Source organism: Macrobrachium nipponense, chromosome 2, assembly GCF_015104395.2.
Source record: "Macrobrachium nipponense isolate FS-2020 chromosome 2, ASM1510439v2, whole genome shotgun sequence".
In the NCBI taxonomy this organism is placed as follows: Eukaryota; Metazoa; Arthropoda; class Malacostraca; order Decapoda; family Palaemonidae; genus Macrobrachium; species Macrobrachium nipponense.
In genome coordinates this window covers 135,813,543-135,833,789 of record NC_087201.1, presented here as the reverse complement: position 1 = coordinate 135,833,789, position 20,247 = coordinate 135,813,543, and the positions used below count along the sequence as shown (strand labels likewise).

General features: G+C 42.6%; 1 protein-coding gene across 1 annotated transcript in view; it reads right to left on the bottom strand.

The window, feature by feature from the left end:
- Nucleotides 1-20,247, bottom strand: part of LOC135221321 (BCAS3 microtubule associated cell migration factor-like) — a 99,978-nt gene that overhangs the window by 30,423 nt on the left and 49,308 nt on the right. The window contains exons 2-3 of the mRNA XM_064259126.1: nucleotides 16,572-16,649; nucleotides 1,606-1,741 (exon numbers count right to left, since the gene is read on the bottom strand). Of these exons, the coding sequence (XP_064115196.1) occupies nucleotides 1,606-1,741; nucleotides 16,572-16,588 (153 nt within the window). The 5' untranslated portion in view covers nucleotides 16,589-16,649. The remainder of the gene's footprint in view (nucleotides 1-1,605; nucleotides 1,742-16,571; nucleotides 16,650-20,247) is intronic.

Sequence of the window (20,247 nt, the reverse complement as noted above, 5' to 3'; positions counted from 1 at the left end):
TGTCGCCTAGCCAAAACAATATAACGCTAACGTCAATTTTCAAAATTCTAGCTGCTGACAGTTTAGAAACTACAGCTATGTAACTACAGTCATACCCCTACATACGAAAGTCCTTATGTATGAAAAATCCAGGTTACGAAGGCAAAGACGAAGATTTTTTTCTTCTGTGTACGAAAATAATTCAGGTTGTGAAAGGGTGTACTGTAAAGTCCGAGATTTGCCCGGGCCGCCGAGAACAATTTTAAAACCCGTGCACTGCCAACTCAGTAGACTCACCACCATCCTCCCGCTCTCCCATTGGTTCCTGATGCTAGTTACCGCCATAAGATCTTGCTCACCTATTGGTCAGCATCTATCCCATCATGCATCTATGTAAGAGAGTTCCTCGACCATTTCGTTTCAGCAGCGTTATCGTACACAAGTGGAATTAATTTGTTCACGTAGATTTCGTTCGTTAACATATATTCATGTTAGTGATTTAGCTTTTGTTGTACTGTAAGTTACCTAATCGTGTTGTGTGTGAACTTAATTACTTACGTTATTAGCCATGGGTCCCAAGAATGTTGCTGAAGTTCACAGAAAGAAGAGGATGCTTTCTATGGAGACGAAGATGGAGATAATCATTTGTTAATGTGCTTCGTAAAGTTTAGTGTTAATGTTTTCTGCCATTTTTTAATGTGTTTTGTAAAGTTAAGTGTTCATGTTTTCTGCTGTTTGTCCTCCTCCTCTGTCGCCACTTTCGGACATCGCCTCACTCGAAAGGTAAGGTTCCACATTTTACTACATACGTACGTACAGTATTTCTTGTACCCTGTACACTAATACACTTTATTTACAGGTACAGTAATGGTTGGATTAGGTATTGAATAGTCCAAATTGTTGTATTTCATTGTTTATTGGTCAATCTAGCTTTATTATAAAATTTACTGTGGTGTTTTTGTAGGGCTTGGAACGAATTAGGCAATTTACATGTAAAATGTAGTTCTGGATTAATTTCGTAATCTGAGGCGCTACTGTACTTGGTAAGCTGCATACATAAACATCACAATATAAGCAAGGCGCTGGCCTGTAACAGGTCAAGCTTGGTGAGAGTACAATAATCTGGAGGACTGGATGATGTCATCCTTGCCTTTTGGGATACAACAAAAGTTCACAGCATTCTTGACCTAGCAAAGGTTAACACAAACCTATTCAGGCTAAGTCAAAAGTTTCCTGTAGTGGATGGAGTCATGCTATGATAACCTGTAATATGAAACATATTGTGAAACTAACAGTAGTGTAATATGAAGCAGCCAATTACTTGACCTCTTAAAGTGGCCACTGGCAAATATTGACACTGACCATCAATAATATGTAGTGCCAAACATATTCTGATGGCAGAAAACTTTATGAAGTGGCACAGCAAATCTCTCCTACAGTACAGGAAGAGCACTGATTGGCAAATATGCCATTAATTAAGGCATGTATAGGTTACACCTAATTTAAAGGTATGCATAGGTTACACATACTATTTTAAAATGCCTGCAACCATGAAGCACTGATTTTGGGGCAAAAAACTCATTGGCCTTATTGTTATTTAAGAATACAGCAATTCAGTTTTCCTACCTCATTTATGAAGCCAGCCACATTTTCCACAAAAGTCTTCTCTATCACAGGTTCTGGACGCACTTGTTGGCCCACAGATGGTCGTGAGCTTCGGCCACTCTCCCCAGACATGGCTGATGACATGATCAAGCCAGACCTTTTATAAAACAAAAATGACACACTTTTACTTCACTGGCACTGGGGAAATTAAAAAAAGTTACTCTAATTTCTGTATCACACTCAAAATTAATTATGTACTATGCCATACAATACGTACTCTCCTAAAAATCCTTCTGCTACCACACAAATGAAATTAATAGTTTCTCGTAATCCAATGCAAAGAATTAAATACAACTGTATGAACAATCTGTCATTAAACTTGACCTTAACTCACCAGACTATTAATACATAGTATAATACTACACAGGTTCATCTGATAATGACATCTAACATTACCAATAGGTAAAAAAAATCCTTGGAATTTAGACAAAATTCCCAAAACAGCAAAAATGACATTTTTATAATAAAAAATTAGATTTTATATATATACATATATAATATACAAATATATATATATATATATATATATAATATATATATATATATTATATATATATATATATATATATATATATATATATATAGTACTTACCAAGTAATTACATACAGTTATAGTTTCTACTTTAAGGGCAGCTTTAGATTTAAAATTAGCAGTAGCGCTCTATTGCTTTTGGTACAGGTATGTGCCCCCAACCTAACATAACGGGGAAGAAACAAGTACAAACGATAAGCTGATGATCGCCAGTTCTTTTATGCTCTATGTCCATACATGGGGAGGAGAGAGGGCTCTGATTATGTAAGCACTTGAAACAGGAAGATCCTGCCTTTGGTCATTGCTTATCTCAACCTGTAGTGGACATGACTGTAGTGTCAGGAGTTGTTCTTACTTCAGTGGGAACTTTGCAGTCAAGGAGTACTCTGATGTCTGCCAAAGTAAAAAACCAATGCCCTTGCCCTGGGCTTAACATGACCATAACTACCAAAAACAATTACCTAAACACTACGTTAAAAAAAAACCAATAGTACTCATCTGATTAAAAAGAAATGATTGGTGGGCATTCCAGATATACCAAGTAGCGCCAGGCTTCCCATAAACTCGATGGCCTTATACAACGGTGAGGACACAGAGAAAATAGAAGAATCATTTCTATCTCTCATTCCCTAGTACCATGTCAGCTGTGGAAAATGGATCCAATTTACAATGGCCCTTAAACAACGTTTCAACATCACGCAAATAGTGGTTGGCAAACACTGATCGACATTTCCAATAAGTTGAATGCATGACAGAATCGAGATAAAGATTTTGTTGAAACACCAAGGATGTGTCAACAGCCCGAATGTCGTGTGCCTTTACCTTCCGCAAAGGTAAGGTTTCCTCCTGAATCTTCAAATGAGCCTCTATGATAAGGTCTCTTCCAAAGAAAATGGTTTTGAGGAGCAACCCAGCCTTCGAGTATCAAGACTAAGACATTTCTTTCTGCAGTACAAAGTCAAGAAGCCGTCTGAAGTTTCAGCAGACTCCTTTTGTGAAGCTGTCGCTTCGAGCACTGATTTCGACAGCTGCAAAAATGATATTGTTATGATACAATAAAGTTTGTTCATACTTACCTGGCAGATATATATATAGCTGTATTTTCTGAAGTCCGACAGAATTTAAAAAACTTCCGACACACGCATGTGGTCGGCCAGGTGGTTAGTACCCATTCCCGCCGCTGGGAGGCGGGTATCAGGAACCATTCCCATTTTCTATTCATAATTTTTTTATTTCTGTCCCCTGAGGGGAGGTGGGTGGGTACTTGATTATATATATCTGCCAGGTAAGTATGAACAAACTTTATTGTATCATAACAATATCATTTTGTTCATGAAACTTACCTGTCAGATATATATATAGCTGAATCCCACCGTTGGAGGTGGGAAGGGACAGAATAGAAGGATTTTGGGAAACAAATGTCTGCAGATGATTTACATCTTGGTTCCACCTGTTAGCATAGCCGACTTCGTGATTACTGTCACCCAAGTCTGCTTCTGTTCTTTACTAGAGTTGCCAGCGAGGTAGAGACCTATAAAGCTGGTGCACTCCCAGATGATTTGTCAATGGGGGGCGTGACCACAATGTGACTAGACCATATTGACATACCATGAGGGCTAAGAATTGTAAAATAAATATATATATATAAATATATATATCACCACCTGACCAACCTAGCCAAAGTTAAGGTGTGTTAACTAAGGCTTAAGAGTTAAGAAGTCGCCGTTGTCGGCGACTCAACAACTAAATTAAGAGCTCTTCCTAACCATTTTCTACAGGATAGGATGAGTGGTACTTCTTGCCCCCAAGATTGTGTCTGCAGACACGTATGGCCCTAGCGAGCAGCAGATCTCATATGCCACTTCACATCTCGCAGGGAGTGTGAAGTGAACACAGAGTTGCTTCGCTAAAACATTGGTACTCAGGATGTTGCTGAGTTGCCATGCTCTGTTGAAATGCTTCCGAGGCCGAGCCCTCACCTCGTGAGCATTCAGATAAAAAGATTTTCAAAATCTTTGTGCAAACGCAATGAAGGAGCAGTTTTTGAAGAACTCCTTAACACTAAAGCCAGGGTGTTCTTCGATATGGGCAAGTCTGGTCTTTTTCGGAACACTGCAGATTGCCCGAATGACTTCGACTTTCTTGAGTTTTATGTAGATAAAACTTGAGAGACCTGACAAGGTACAGGACTCTCTCTGGCTCCTGCCCACTAACTTGTGCCATCCTTGCTTCCAAGCTCCTGGCCCAAGGACAAAACGGGTTTCCATTCTTAGGCCACAACGAAAGGCTTAGAGAGCACACCGCCTTGTGTCTAAAAGCCAAAACTTGTGACGATGGCTTAAAATCTCACTAACCCTCTTTGTCGTATCTAGGGTGGTTAGAAGAAGGCCTTCCTGATCACATGCAAGAAGTTAACAGGTGGTAGGAGAGTTCGAATGCTTTGACATCAAGAACTTCAGACTACGTCTAAGTTCCATATTGAAAGCTTCGATCTGGACATGCACAGTCAGTCCGTCTGTACTAAAGTCAGGTGACCGACCAGTTGACCAGTCAGACGAATCAAGGACAGCAAGCTGTACCCTGAAGACCATAAGGCATACGATTCTTCGCTGAAGGATGAGTGTCTGGACTGCCTGGGCGATTCAATCTAAGCAAACCTTGGGGGGTGTATCAACGCAACCCAACGTCGTCAGCGAATCAACTCCTGACTCGAGCTTCTGGTGCCAGGAGAAAGGAGCAAGGAGCAAAAAGGCGATTCAGTCCCGAAGGAAGAATGCCTGACAGTCCAACCTGGTCTCATGTTACACGATCATCGGGGGTGTATAAACGCAACCGACTTCGTCAACAAGAAACTCAGGGCTACTATATGTCGCCTGATCTCGCACGAGTGTCCTGACTCCGAGAAAACAGGCGAGACAAAAAGTAGATGTGAGCGAGTTCGAGATTCCTCAGAAACTCAGGGCTACTATATGTCGCCTGATCTCGCACGAGTGTCTGACTCCGAGAAACAGGCGAACAAAAAGTAGATGGTGAGCGAGTTTCGAGATTCCTCAGAACTCCAAAGATCGTGAAGGGCTTTTTGTTGTTTGACAGACGCAAATCTCTGAGCCCAAAAGCCGTCAACAACATATTTGCATATTCTTTAATAGTTGTGACTGCCAGCTTATCCCATTCTTCAGACGGAAATGGAAGACGGTAATCTTATTCCTGTCAACATCTCGATAGTCTGAACGTTGTCAGACTCAGAGCGGAGAGGTTATAGGTACCTTTCGAGTTAGAGTAGACCGACTCTCTCGGAAAAGGTCCTTGGAAAGTGACTAGGAAGGATGTGACCTCTGTGAATCCAGGATCCTGAAGGCCAACAGGCGATCAGCGTCATTGTCGCTCCCTGTGACGTCATAAATCCTCATTACATTTCCTAAGCGATTGAAAAAGGGGAAAAGAGACTTAAACATCCATCCCCGTTTAATATCATAGGATGGCGTTTAATGGTACCGATCCCGGATCGAGGGAAATAGGGAGCAGAGAAGAAGAAGCCTCTTCGTCCTCAACATATCGAAGAGAAGAATGAAAGGGCGTCCCTAAAGTCTCCACAACTCATCAACTTACTTCTAAAGAAAGATTCCACTCGGAAGTCAAAAGTTGCTGCCGTCGATCGAGACGATTCGTACGGACTTTTGCAATCCTGTAACGAACCTCTAGAGGATCGTTACATTCTACGCCTGTTGTTATAATAGGCTCTTTCTCGTAAACTCGAGCAGGGACCGAGAGAAGATACTTCTTAAGATATGAGAGAGCTGTGGAATATCCAAGTTGATGGTGGACCACTGGTTCCAAAACTCGTTTCGAGGACTGGAGGGACGACCGAATTGCATTTACTTCTTTCAGATTAAGATCCAGGACATCTGAAACACTATCCAGATGTCCGGCACCTTCTTTCTATCATGACGCACTGAGAGATGTTCAGAATAATTCCTAGATCGTTGAACTAATATTTCAGTTTCCCGGTAGGAAAAAACTGTGGTCTGAATTGCAGTCTATTCGGGGAAACAAACTTCTTCAGGAAGGAAATGGTCCCCAGCAAGCTCATCCATTCCGTCCCCGAGTATGCTTACTTCCCTATAAGGCTGCGCTTTGCCTAAGCAGGAGAGCATATAAAAGTGCAATGTTGCGGTAGACTCGTAGTTCTATACCGTGCGGTAACGAGCACCGAAAGGATTAAGAGATCAACTCTGTTGAACATAGTAAGGCAAAACGATGCAACGTTTATTCATTCACGTAAGAAATCCCCTCAATCTTAGGCTAAAGTCCGTGATTGTAGGACAGAGATACAGTTAGTCAGTCAATCCCGCAGGAGAGACGTAACCGCCAGCACAGAGATACGGTTAGTCAGTCAATCCCGCAGGAGAGAGAGACGTAACCTACCGCGCATGACAGCGCACGATCTGTTACTGGCTCGGTTGGACTGGAGGACAGACACAGCGTGACAGCAGCAGCCAGCAGCTTACGAACGTCGTCTCTTAACTTTATGTCTGGGTGGGTTGCCAGCTACCCCTATTCTACGAAGAATAGGTCCGTTATTTTTTAGCAAAAAGAGACTCTCAAGCTGGTATATTTAAGCGAAACAGAAAACGCTAAATATATAGATGCGTTTGTGTCGTCAGAACACTACCGTACAACGGTAAAAGATAAATCGGAAACTCCTGAAAGGCTGCAGGGAGTAACGATTAAATAATAGACAATAGATCTCTCGGTTGCCATCCGAAGAGGTAACTACAGCAAGCGTGTATGACTTGAACCAACCAGTAGTAAAATAACGCAAGGCAAAATATTTATTATATCACAATAAAATTTGTTCATACTTACCTGGCAGACATATATATAGCTGAATTCGGAAATACAGCTACATACATATCTGACAGGCAAGTTTCATGAACAAAACTTACAGAATCGAAGCAGACAGCTCAAGCTTCTTATGTTATTGGACATAAGCGTTCATTGACGTAGTCTACAAGTCTATTTCTTGTACGAGTCTGCGAATGACGAATGAGAGCTCTTCCGAATCTTGTCAATAAGAGCTTATTCGCTTACGCAATATCAAGTTAAAGATTCAGAGTGTTTGTCAATGAGAACTAACCCATTTACGGGACAAAGAGATATTTTGTCAATGAGGGGATACCCACTTACTTGACAAAACGATAGTATATTGTCAATGGGGGAAAGTCACTGAATTGACAAAACGTAATCCAGGAAGTCGAGCATTTTATTTTTCCGATTCCCGTCTCAAACGAGAAAGGGGCAAGAATCCTGTTAAGAGACAGGGCTTACGGCAGGTAGAACGACGATGTTCAATTCGGCAGCGTAGTCCCGACTAGAAACTAACAAAATCTATCATCTGAAAAACCCTTTCAGATGGGCTAAAAAGCTTGCAAAATTATCCTGGAAGAGGAAGAAACTCTCCAACCAGCTTCCTCTCCCGTATCACAACTAATGCCTGCTAAAGCTTAAAATTTATTGGCAGTGTGGCAAAGGAAGTCCTGTCTTGCGCTTTTCCCTGAAGAGCGTCCTTTTGATGAATGCCTTTGCAAGAATCCTACTGAACGTCGCCGAGACGTCGAGCCTTTACATAACCCGTAACTGCCTATCGCAAGTCTTGACTGCGGTAGAGAAAACGAGATCTTCCCTTGAGCTTTCCTTAACTCCATCCACCTTTGCGAAAAGCAATATAATATTGACAGAGACCTCTTGAATTCACGAAACCCGAGGTCTTGCTGGGTTTCGAAGACGAAGTTGTCTGTTCACTTTAAGCTTCACATTCTTGAGGCTCAAATCTTAAACAAGAGCTTGAAGTTGAAGAGTTCAACAGAAACGTTCAGCCAGGAGACAAACCTGGTGTGCGCTGGCGCGCGCTCGGCGTCCATTTGCGAGGACGCTCGGCGTACCTGGCGAGCGCTCGGCGTCCACTGGCGAGGACGCTCGGCGTCCACTGCGCGCGCCTGGCGTCCATCCGAGCGTCCCGTTCAAGCCGAGCGTCAAAAGAAGCGTGCAGAAAAGCGTCACGCTCCTGACAGGCGTCAAAACAAGCGAGAGAAACTGCCTTCTTTTTCATATTTCTCGGTGGAAAGACGTACACGTGATCAGGCGACGTTCGCCTTCTTACTTCTCACTGAAACGCATAACGAGAGAGTGAGGGGACGTGAAGCGTCCTCTTCTATAAAGCTTCTATTTAGAGGGCGCGAGTCCTTCGAGATTCGTGCACGTGCACGATCTTCCGCAGCCTGGGAAACGTCAACAGGTCCTACCGAAGGGACGCCAGATCGATGTGGGTTCCCCGTAACCCTCCTTCAGCTTTCGACATGCCCTCTCCCTGGTCCTGGGAGTCCGACAGAGGTCCAGGCCTAGAGGTGTTATGGGGCGGATCTGACGTTCCCTCCTGACGAGAGAGAGGACGTGAAGCGTCATCCTTCTCTAAAGCTTCTTAGAGGGCGAGAGTCCTTCCGAGAGCTCCAACCCTTGCGCGGGGAGGACGCCTCGGAGGACGGGAAGCAATCCTTCAGGATTCGTGCACGTGCACGAACTTTAGCAGTCTGGGGATTTTCATCAGAAACTGCCGAAGGCACGCCAGATCGGTGGGGGCTCCTCGTAACCCTCCTTCGGCTCTCGACATGCCCTCTCCCTGTGGTCCCGGGAGTCTGACAGAGGTCTAGACCTAGAGGCGTTATAAGGCCGATCTGACGCACCCTCCACTACACAAGGGGCACCGTCAATGCACTCAGCCACTTCACTATTGCTCTCTAAAGCAAGCACTTTCGATTCTAAGTTACGAATCGAAAGAGTATAAGAGAAAAGGGCAATAACCTCTACAGACACTGTTTTAGGGCCCGAAGGCACATTACAGGGTTAGGAGTAACAATAACAGAAGTAGCACTCTTCACAACAATGAAGGAGAGCGATCACCTCTCGCAGACATATTCATAACCCGTAGGCCATACTATAGGGTTAGGCAAAATAAAGTCTACAGGAAGGTTAGTAGGTTCACTACCCTGACTTTTGTTTACTGATTAATTGCGTACATACGAATCATACTTTTTCCTTATGGAATTAGACAAAGTCTCACACTCCTTACATGACAAATCTCAACAAAGAAGCAATACCCAAACCCCTCGTGCATACCAAGTGCGGATCTACCGAAGCTTTCGGTAGCCACACCCTATCTTTGCAGACAACCCCCTCTGAAACTAGCCTAACTAGATTCAGATATCTTATGCAAAAATGAATCAAATTCAAATCAATTTAAGATAGCGTATGCCTAGCCACAAATCCAAGTAAATAAATCAAAAGACAATTAGGATACTTAGCGGCAATGAAGTTTCCAAAATCCTAAGACGGAGGTACTGAAAACAGGTGTTTTCAGCACCGGCGACAGAAAAATTATGAATAGAAAATGGGAATGGTTCCTGATACCCGCCTCCCAGCGGCGGGAATGGGTACTAACCACCTGGCCGACCACTGCGTGTGTCGGAAGTTTTTTAAATTCTGTCGGACTTCAGAAAATACAGCTATATATATATCTGACAGGTAAGTTTCATGAACAAACTAATCAGCAATTATTTCATTACTGGACTGTTTCCCCATTTTACACATTGTTAGATTTAACTTTGTTATGTAAATAGGAGAAACCATTCTGCATTTATCTTTGTTAATAAGCTTGTAAATAAACTTCTGTTCTGTTAGAGTTTATTTCTATACTCGTATCCCCAGTTTTAACTGTTGGTGTTGAATCCTTTTTGTTTATTATATTAAAGAACCTGAGGGGATCTTGGCCTGTCGACCCGTAATACCAACTCAATGACAAAGAGTCTTCCTCGTTAAGCCTCTGAGAGAAGCAGAAATCGAAGGCTTGAATGGTGGGCCTGAAAGCCATCATAATACCACATCCAAGTTCCAGGCGACAGGAGGTAGATAAACTTGTTTAATATAGTGTTAAAAGACTTAACTAAATCAGAGATGTCTTGATTTGGAGCTAAGTCTAATCCTCTATGTCTGAATACAGAATTTAGCATCACTCCATAGCCCTTAAGGAAGCCGGCCGGCTAATGCCATTTTTTAAGGACAGGACTTTGATATTCATGCCACTTGATAAGATAACTTGGGACATCTCCAATCCGCTAATGATTTTTGCCTCTGACCTTAGGTTTTGTGATGCCAGGCCAATTTAACCCAAAAATAACCATTTTTCAAATTCTATCTCCTCCCTTGATATTTAATATTAAGACCCAGGATTACTACCATATATAGACCTGATGTAGACCTTCAATCAAATGAGGATTTTTTTTTCTAAAAGTCATTTTTTTGCTAAATACAAATTTTTCATTATGGTAAAAAAATAAAACCCTATATATCCGGAAAAAAAATTTATGAAAAAAAGTCAAAACAAAAATAGGAAAAAAGGACTTTATTTGATTGTTCTATAATGTTTTTCTGAGTTATATACCAAATTTCAGTGCTATAGCTTTAAAACTAAGCGAGAAGATAATTTTGAAGGTCAATAAGTATAGTTTTCCTTTGTATTTTTATAAAGACAATGTTAACAAATAATGATTATTATGAATATATACCTATTACTTTATTGGGTATTAATAAACCAAAACTATGTTATTTATCATAATTTAATCATAAATGATGATCCCTTTGCTCATATATGTATTGTAACCTGGGGCACTGCATCAGGCATGACAAGGCACTCCTACCTACGCAACTCTATCTCTCTCCTTCACTAACTCGGCTTATTACAGCGAATTTTCTTCTGTATGTTAGCGAGATGTTTCCTTGTATTTTCCTCTTTGGCATGATGAAATTCTTGCCAAAACAAAGATAAACAGACATAAAATCAAGAGAATGTCAGAGGTGAAACTCGAACGTGTACTCTCTTTTTACAAAGACAATGTTAATCAAACATGATTATTATGAATTTCATATTCCTTTTTGGGTATTAATAAACCAAAACTATGTTATTTATCATAAATGAAGATCCCTTTGCTCAAAAATGAAGATCCCTTTGCTCAAAGACCGTACCCTGGGGTACTGCACAACATGTGCGTCAGGCAAGATGGGGGCGTTCCTTACTACGCACCCCTCCCTCTCTCTCTTCACCAACTACGCTAATATCGCGTACATTATAATATTTTGTAATCATATAAGAGCTAATTTTCTTCGTCTGTTATAAGCGAGATGTTTAACCAGTCTTTTCTTCATTGGCATTATAAAATTCTTGCCGAAACGTAGATGAACATACGTAAAAGCAAGTGAACATCAGAGGTGAAACTTGAATGTGTACACTACAAGAGGTTTCTCCTCGCTCTGGAAGGTGGTGGTTGACTGACTAAGTTCCCTCCTGCCGCCTCATGGAATCTCTCCAGATGCCATTGCTCACACATTCTTTGACAATAATTATCAAAATTTACGATAACAGAAGAAATATAGCCTTTTCTTGTACGGATCAATGTTTTTGGCTTACTGAGTTACATTTACTAATTACCCTATAATTACGAAAGTTAAGAGGAATTTTGACAAAATATTTTGTATACGTGTTCTCCATTGCCATACGATGCTCCATGAATTTTTTCATGACTTTGCATTTTTTGCCCTATACCCCCCATATATATAAGGGTTTTGGCCGGCCCCCTTAATTGTGGATGTAGAAAGTCCCCTATACATCTTCAGAAACACCAAAAATTCTGCAAGTTGGGCTACAGATGTTTCAGAAGATGAGTACTACGTTTTCTGCACCAACTGCGAAACACTGCCCACTTTGCTTGAAAGACCTTTTGCTCTGCCAAGCTTCCTGACAGTCTGAAGCCTGTCAGAGCCAGAGTGGATAACCCCTTGAAGAAACCTGTTGAAGTGGGATTGTTTGAGCAGATTTTTCGGTTGTGGAAGGCGCCTAGGAAAATCTGACAGAAGTTCTATGAAGTCCGAAAACCATTCCTTCTGTGGCCAGGAGGGAGCAATCAGGATCATCAACATGTTGCGATGCGATTGGAATTTATGACTTCTCTGACTAGAGTGAAAGGAGGAAAGGCATAAACTTCCAGATCTGACCAATCCTGGAGCATCGTGTCTGTTACCCAGGCTCAAGGGTCTGGGGCAGGAGAGCAGTACAGGGGCAGTCAATGATTTCTTGATGTTGCAAACAGGTCTACCAATGGTCTTCCCCACTGTTTCCACAGGTCGGTGCACACCTGTGGATTCAGTGACCATTCCATGGGTAGAACCTGTTTGTGATGGCTCAGCTCATCCACTATAAAGTTCAACTTGCCCTGAAAGAATCAAGTGAGACACTGGGTCTGGTTGCTCTGGGCCCAAAAGAAGAAGATCTCTTGATTGCTTTGGGTGGGTAGAAAAATGAGTGAGTCCCTCCCTGACTGGGAATGTAGGCCAGTGTGGACCTGTTGTCTGAGTGAACCGCAACAACTGAGCTCCTTGAAGTTAAGATCCCTCTCCTCTTGAGCAAGTCCTTGTGACTTCCAAATCTCTCAGAATCGCTCCCCAACCAAGATCTGATGTGTCAGAAAACAATGTATGGCTCAGGTTCAGTTAAGGGAGCAGCTTTCCCATTAGAAACCCTCCTTCTCTTAACCACCATAGAAGGTCTCGTTTTATCTCCGGAGCAATGGGAAAGACAAACAAATCTGGGAGTCTTTCTATTTCAACGGACTTTTAGGAAGTACTGTACATAATGGCCTCACATGTACTCTTCCCAATAGCAACATCTCGATGGAGGAGAGGTTCCGAAGAAGCTCATCCAGTTGTTGGCTTAGCAAAACTGGCAATTGGTGAAATGTTGAACTTTTTGGATGCAAGATTGAATTCTCTTGTCTGATGGGAAAATCCAAAAAACACTAAAAGTCTATCTTCATCCCCAAATAGAGTAAGCATTGAGTTGGAACTAATTGTGACTTCTATTGATTTATTACTAGACCTACATTTTGTGACAATTAAAGAGTTTCCATTAACTCCTCCATACACTTCTCAGATGGAAACTGAAGAAGCCAGTCATCTGCATAAAAGCATACCTTGACACCCATCAGGTGAGGCCATTGCAATAGAGGTGCAGAAACTTGGGTGAAGACTTAAAAGACCTGATCCCGGAACATAAATCTCAGGGACTTTCCGGACTCTGAGTAAATTGGAATGTAAAAGTATGCGTCTTTCATATTGATGATTACCATCCAATCTTCCTGACAAATAGTTGAAAGGACTGACTTGTTCGTTTGCATTTTAAACTCTGTAGTTTGGGCATAAAAGTTCAGAGCACTTACGTCCAGGACCATTCTCCAACCTTCTGATGACTTGGGAAAGACGAAGAGTCTGTTGTAGAATCCCTCCATTGAAGTGTCTTCTACCAATTCTTTCGCTTGTTTCTTGAGGTCTGAAAACTCCTTTAACAGAGCCAAAAACTTTTCTGATTTTTCTGAATACGCCTTTAAGTCAATTGCACAAGACATTAAATAAAAGGGGTTTTTCCCTAAGCACTGTCTTCACCCATGGTTCTACTAATCTTCTTTCCCATCTTTCCCAAAAATGCAGGAGTCTCGTGCCTACAGGTGTACAGAGGACTGGATCTTCATTTGCCAGATGACGGTTGAGTAGCAGATTTCTCGCTGGATGATCTAATAGAACATGGGTTTGCTCTTGGTCAAGATTGGGTTCTTCCTTTGCTGCCTTGAAAGAGCTTAGGTTGAAGAGATGATGAGGTTCTTGCTGCAAAAGAAACTGAAGGTGCACGATTAGTCTCCTTACACCACTTGGTTGACTGTGCAAGGAGATTGTGAGTTCCTTTCTTTTGAAGCTCTGTAGCTACCCTCTTTCCAGTAGTGCACAGAAAAAGACTGCTTCTATCTAAAGCAGTGAAAAGGAGATGCTATCCAAATCAGCAAAAAGGAGGGACGATCTTTGAGACAGTGTGACTCCCTTTGACATGAACGAGCACCACAGCTCTCGTTTTTTTTAGAATTCCTCTCAAAAAACCACTGCTAACTCTTCAGCTCCGTCTCAAATCCCTTTATCAGTACATGAAATCAGCCCAAGCCAGTATGCTGCAAATTTGTCTTGTAGTGATGGAAATCAGCCAAAGCCAGTATGCTGCAAATTTGTCTTGCAGTGATGAACAGTCTTCTATTTTCTTGGTAAATACTCCCACGGACCAATCTAAGATACTAAATATTCCCAGACCTCAGAAAATATCCTTAATGAAATGGTCTAACTCCATGGACAAGAACCAAACCTTAGCCGCGTCAAAGGCAGATCTACAAGATGGTCAATTAGCATGGAAATGTCTCCTTGGGAGGAGGCAGAAAACTGCCTTGCCCAATTCTCTATACTCAGGTAACCATGAATTGATAGCCGACAAAGCTTTCTTAACAGAAATCGAGAGCACCATCTTCTTAAGTTTCACTGATCCTGAGGGTTGTCATAACATAAAAGCCGAACTAGAAGAAGATGTCGCTAGTGAAAAGTACGAAAGGTAGCAGAAGAGAAAGTAATTCATGAGAGAGGCATAAGCCGACACCGGTTGTTCTGGTTCAACTTCTTCTTCAGCTGAAGAAACAGGAGAGAGAGTCAGGACCAGTTAAATATCTTCTGATGCTACAGGAGCAGTAGAAGTTTTCTTTATAAATTCCATAATGCTGTCTAAGCTCTGATGAACAAGAGACGGTTTCATGTTGGTGAGAGGGGTGTGTGCATCGAGTCCTGAGGAGGTAGCAGGGCAGTGTCTGCAACTAGTACAGGTATTCACCTTGCGGTATGGGCTACCTGCTGCACTGCTGTCAACTTGTACTCTCCCTCACCCAAAGAGTCATCCAAAACAAAGTCGTTACCCAATTGCTTATTCTTCAATATGGGATTGGAATCCACTAGCCTAACTGATCCCTTTTGACACTTGCAAGTCACTGGGAGCTTTGATCCCATATGGGCGATCTGACCCTATTGGAAGCATGGGATCCACTTAGTGCCTAGGACCCATTTGGCTCTTGCGAGCCATTGGGAGCTCAAGTGTCCACTGGGTGCTTATCGTCGTCGTCCCGGAAGCTACAAGAGGGCTATTGATTCCTTTGGCACTTAAGAGGGATTGCAGGACCTTCTTGAATGGTCGAATGCCTCTTCAAAGGCCTATACGCATCTTGGAAGCGCCAACTCTGTTCATGATATTCATCCAAGTCGGAACCACTGGATGAAAGGCAGTATGAAGCTCCTTGAACACCTTTCCAGCGGTTATCCTGAAGAACCTGAGAAGTAGCGACAGGTTCTGTTGAAGGAGCTGCTACTCGTGGGCAAACCCCACCAACCTATCTTGAACTTACCATTTGCTTCCTCCCAGGGGCTGGAGAGTCAAGCACCGGAATCACTAGCCTAGCATTTTCTAACTTGTCCAAATGTGCATTTAAAATTCGCCATTTACTTTCATCCCAGTCAGGTCAACAAATTTGCCCTCGGCAAGTATAACAAACTGAATGGTTATATTTAGAGGAAGTCAATCTGGTACTGCCTTGCTGCAATACCAGCAACTAGGCCCACTAGCATCAGACATGTTAAGTCAAAATCTAAATAACTCTAAGCTTAACTAAGCTAAAGAACAAACAGCATAGAGGCTACCAAATAGCACAATACTTTACCAAATCCTTTCAGCAAAACCATCCGGTGAGCTATCAAGCCTAACAATAAACAAAGGCGCCTAAACAAACATAGTCGTTGAGTGGCAGAAACAAACTGAGCTCATTAGCTGCATTGTACCCGTTCTTCCCCAGATGTGGGCAGGGACTTACCAGACCAAAACAAATAGAGTGCTTCCGAGAATTTTAAATCTAAAGCTGCCGTTAAAGTAGAAACTATAGCTATGTAATTACTTGGTAAGTTACTTATACAAAATAATATTTTTAAAAAGGTATGAAAACTAATAAAAAAAAAAAAATTTAAATGGACACTTGTTATCTAGGTTCTATTTCAAACTATCACAGCACTGTAAATTGAAAAAAGGATATGAATGTGTTACAAAAAATTGTCAATTGCACCTTTAAGGAAATAAATTACTAAAAACAATTGAAACAGATACTGTAACAATATCAAGCTTCTACACACAAAAGTTTTTTGTTAAACAAGAGTGTTTGCAAGATGGAAAGGTAAGAAAAAAACGGGTAACAAGGGATGTGCTGTTCAGACTTGAACATTTCTTTAAGTGGTAAGTAATGAACATTTTTTTAAGTGGTAAGTAATGACAACCTTTCAAGTCATGGGCGCTGGTTATAAACAGCAGATCAGGAAAAGACAACTCAAGTTACATGTTAATGAAAAAACAATTCACATAACTCTTGCCAAAAATTTAAAAAATACTTGCTTTCTTTCACTATTCATAAACTACCAAGAATCACTTGTCTTCAGTTCAATTTCCACAAAGCTACAGACTTAGCTATTCCTGGAAGCAATGAGAAAAGGAGAGTGGAACTCTGGATTACTTCTTATATACTGCCATATGAAAAAATAATCTTATACTATTTATACATGGATAAGGAAAACCACAAGCTCTGAATGAAATAAATGATAAAAGATAAAAAGAGAGAAATGAAGTTTTTATTGTAAAACTAATATTGTAATACCTACCTGAACACCTGAATAAGCCCTGGTCCCTTACCAGCCCGAACCCTCATTTATTAAAAATTTACCAAATCTTTGGTTAAAATAAACGATCAGTGTTGCCAATCTCCTGGCAAACACCCTCGTTACCTAGTTACAAGCCCACCCTGGTAGCCCTGCCTCACGGGGCGGTCACACCTGCCCTCTCACGTCAATCATAACTCAATAACTCTGTATGAGAGGAGAGGAGGGTGGGAATCATTCAGGTGTTCAGGTAGGTATTACAATACGTATTAGTTTTACAAAAAAAATTTCATATTGCAATACACCCCCTGAACGACATGAATAGCCCGATTAACAACATTAATTTTGGAGGTGGGAAACAAATCTGCCCGGCCCATCCACTGTACCAGTTGTCAGTCAATATAATTAAGCACTCACCCGACTCATTTTCTTTACCAGAATGCATTTGGAGAAGAGTACCCGAGTCAGTCTCAAGTTCTATTGTCACTCGTCCAAACTAATCTCCCTATGTGACCTTCTAGGCCTCCCATGTGTGGAGGGAAAAAACTCCCTGCACCTCTACCCTAAAAGTCAAAACTCACTGAGTGCGGGAGGGATACAAACCTGTTTCCTCTCAGCTGGCTATGTGCCTCACCTGAGTAGAGGAAAATGACAATTTGTCCAAAATTGCATTTTCCTAACTATACAAACCTGAGGTCCTTTACAATAGGAAGGTACTAGCGGCAGCTGGATAGGTCGTAAGCTTTCGAACAAGGGTTTCGGTAGTTTAACTGCTTGTCCGACAGGCGCGCGCGCGCGACTGGTAGGTAAACAAATCACTTTTGCTTTTGGCCCAAGCAAAACTGCAGAGTGAGGGGTGGCATGAGGTGGGGCTATGTGTAAAAGGACCTCAGGTTTGTATAGTTAGGAAAAATGCAATTTTGGACAAATTGTCATTTGTTCGACACGGCATACAAACCTTCGGTCCTTTTACAATAGGAAGACTCACTTCTTGGTGGGAGGAATCTGAGTCTTTTTGTGAACAGACTGGTGTTCGCCCAACCTTGGAATGCCTCCCTGGTCGTAAGAGCGAGGGAGGATCCAAGCCTCTGTCCGATTGATCGGGGTGTGCACCGCAGGATCAATGGTCGAGACCTCTGGACCAAGTACTAAGAGAGAGGCAAGCGTATCTCTTCGTACCAGCAAACAAGAACAAGTTCCTATTTGCAAGAGGCAACATAAAGTTATGGTTTGTCTCTTGTTGGCATCCACTTCCCCCCCCTTGTAGGAGGAAGTGGTGGATATTCGCTCCCATCCCTAGTGAAAGGGATAGGATGGGACTCTGTCGAGTAGCTCACGGCATCTCGTCCTTATCAGCAGGTGAGACCGTATCCCTCTACCCACAGGTAGAGGGGGAGAAAAAGATAGGAAGAGAAGCCAGTCACTCTCTCATTCACTTATCTATTCTTACAGTCACACCAGGACTCGATGCTGTTCAGCCTGCTAGGGTCTGGGGTTAGCTAGACAACGTGTTGAGCAGCCACCACGGGTCCTAAGGAAAACGATCCAAGGACCTGTGGGCAATATCCAAAAGGTAGAGAGGTGTCCGGTGGTCTGGTTGTACCAGACCCCTGCCTTCAGTACCTGTGCACGGAGAAGTTCTTGTGTAACTCGAGGGAGTGTACTTCTAGGTCATCTTGGTGCTGACGAAGAGTCTTCAACACTCAGCCTGGGATGTCGAGTTTCTTCAGAAAGCGCGGTCGCGCTTTCACAGGACAAAGCAGCATCTCCTTCGCATCGAAGGCGGTGAAGTCCATTAGGGAGGGGATTGTGAAGGACTCTAACCGATCGTCGGAACCGAAGGGTTCAGAGTCTTCGCTACGAATTCGGTACGAAAAATCGAGCGTCACGAATCCCCATCCCCTGGATGCTTGGACTTCGCCAGGAAAAGTCATGCAATTACCTCAGAGGAAAAGAAGGGAATGGTCGTATGACCTATCCCTCTTCTCAACTTCGGTGATGTCTGTACCCATACTGGTCTATCCGTCTGCAGCGAAGTTGTTGTTCTCGGTAGTGGATAGGACACCGACACTCAATGTTGGGTGTCGATGGGTATGGGTACTGTGACAAGCCGTTAGGACGAAGAAAAGATTGTTATGGAACAACCGAACTAAGCCACAGCGGAAGTTTCGTAACAGACTTGGGCGCTCCGACAGCTGCCGACTGACTGCGTTCGGTAGGAGGCAACGTTCCAAGGCACCCGAGCAAGTCACGTGACCTTCGCCTTAAAAGGGTTATGCCAAGAGACTAAACAAATAATTTGTTCGTCACCGATGCCAGAAGGCAAGGTGATGACTCTCTTAAGGCATGTGCCCAACAGGCGAAAGTCACTTGCCTTCTAGAGGACCGAGGTCCTTGATGGCAAGATAACACATAGTATAGTTGATTCTCGGCTAAGGAGAAACAACACTATGTGTCGTTGAAGACGAAGGTGTACAGAAAATGCCAACCTACGTCTTCACAGCTGAACCGAGAGAAGGATTCTCAAGATTCTGAACCTGTGCTACAAAGACTGAGAACGCTAACCGCTATTCATTGCTGTCCGGTGAGGATCGTAGTTGCAATAAAAGCGGAGCGCTTTTCAGTAATGAAGACAGGGAAATACTGCCTGAAGAACTGCTTCTCATGGGCTGACATTTGGAAGTAGAGCTGTCAGGTCGGAGAGTAGGCGATGTCTTCTGACATATCTGTTAATTCGGGGCGAGCAATGAATAATTGCACACCTACGAATACGAGATATTTTGAAGACAAACTCAGATGTCTGCAAAAATCATTCGCATTATCGCGGTGCGATGCAGCGGGTGACTAGTACAGACTTCTGTTACCGTGGCGGTAAACAGAAAAGATGAAAGAGTCCAAGAGATATCTCTGTTGAAAATTCTCGCAATGTCGAAGGCGATGAAATCGAGCGTCACAGCAGTAGATGGTCCTTCATTATTGCGAGAATCCCCGTTAATCAGAGACCTAAGTCCATGATTGTTGGGCAGAGATACGGTTCGGTAGTCAATCAAACCAGGGGAGTGAGAGACGTAACCGACCTGTGCATCTCCGAGACCTAGCTGATACTGAGCCGCTATCAGGCAGTTCAATACGCAGTAGCTCTCGGTGACTCGTCATCCTGAGTTGCCAGGTAATCCATTATTCCACGAAGGAATGCGTTCGGCTAGAACCATCGAGCATAAAGAATACGCTCGAGCAATTATATTAACCGAAACGGATTTCGGTAAATACAAAAGCTGATTTGGTGTTGTCATGACAATACCATATCTAAAATCGAAACTGATAACTGCTGGGAGGTTGCAGGCAACCCGAGTTACAGTTTCATTAAGATACAATTCGTCTCGGTCACAAACCGTAGAGTTAACTACGGTATGCGC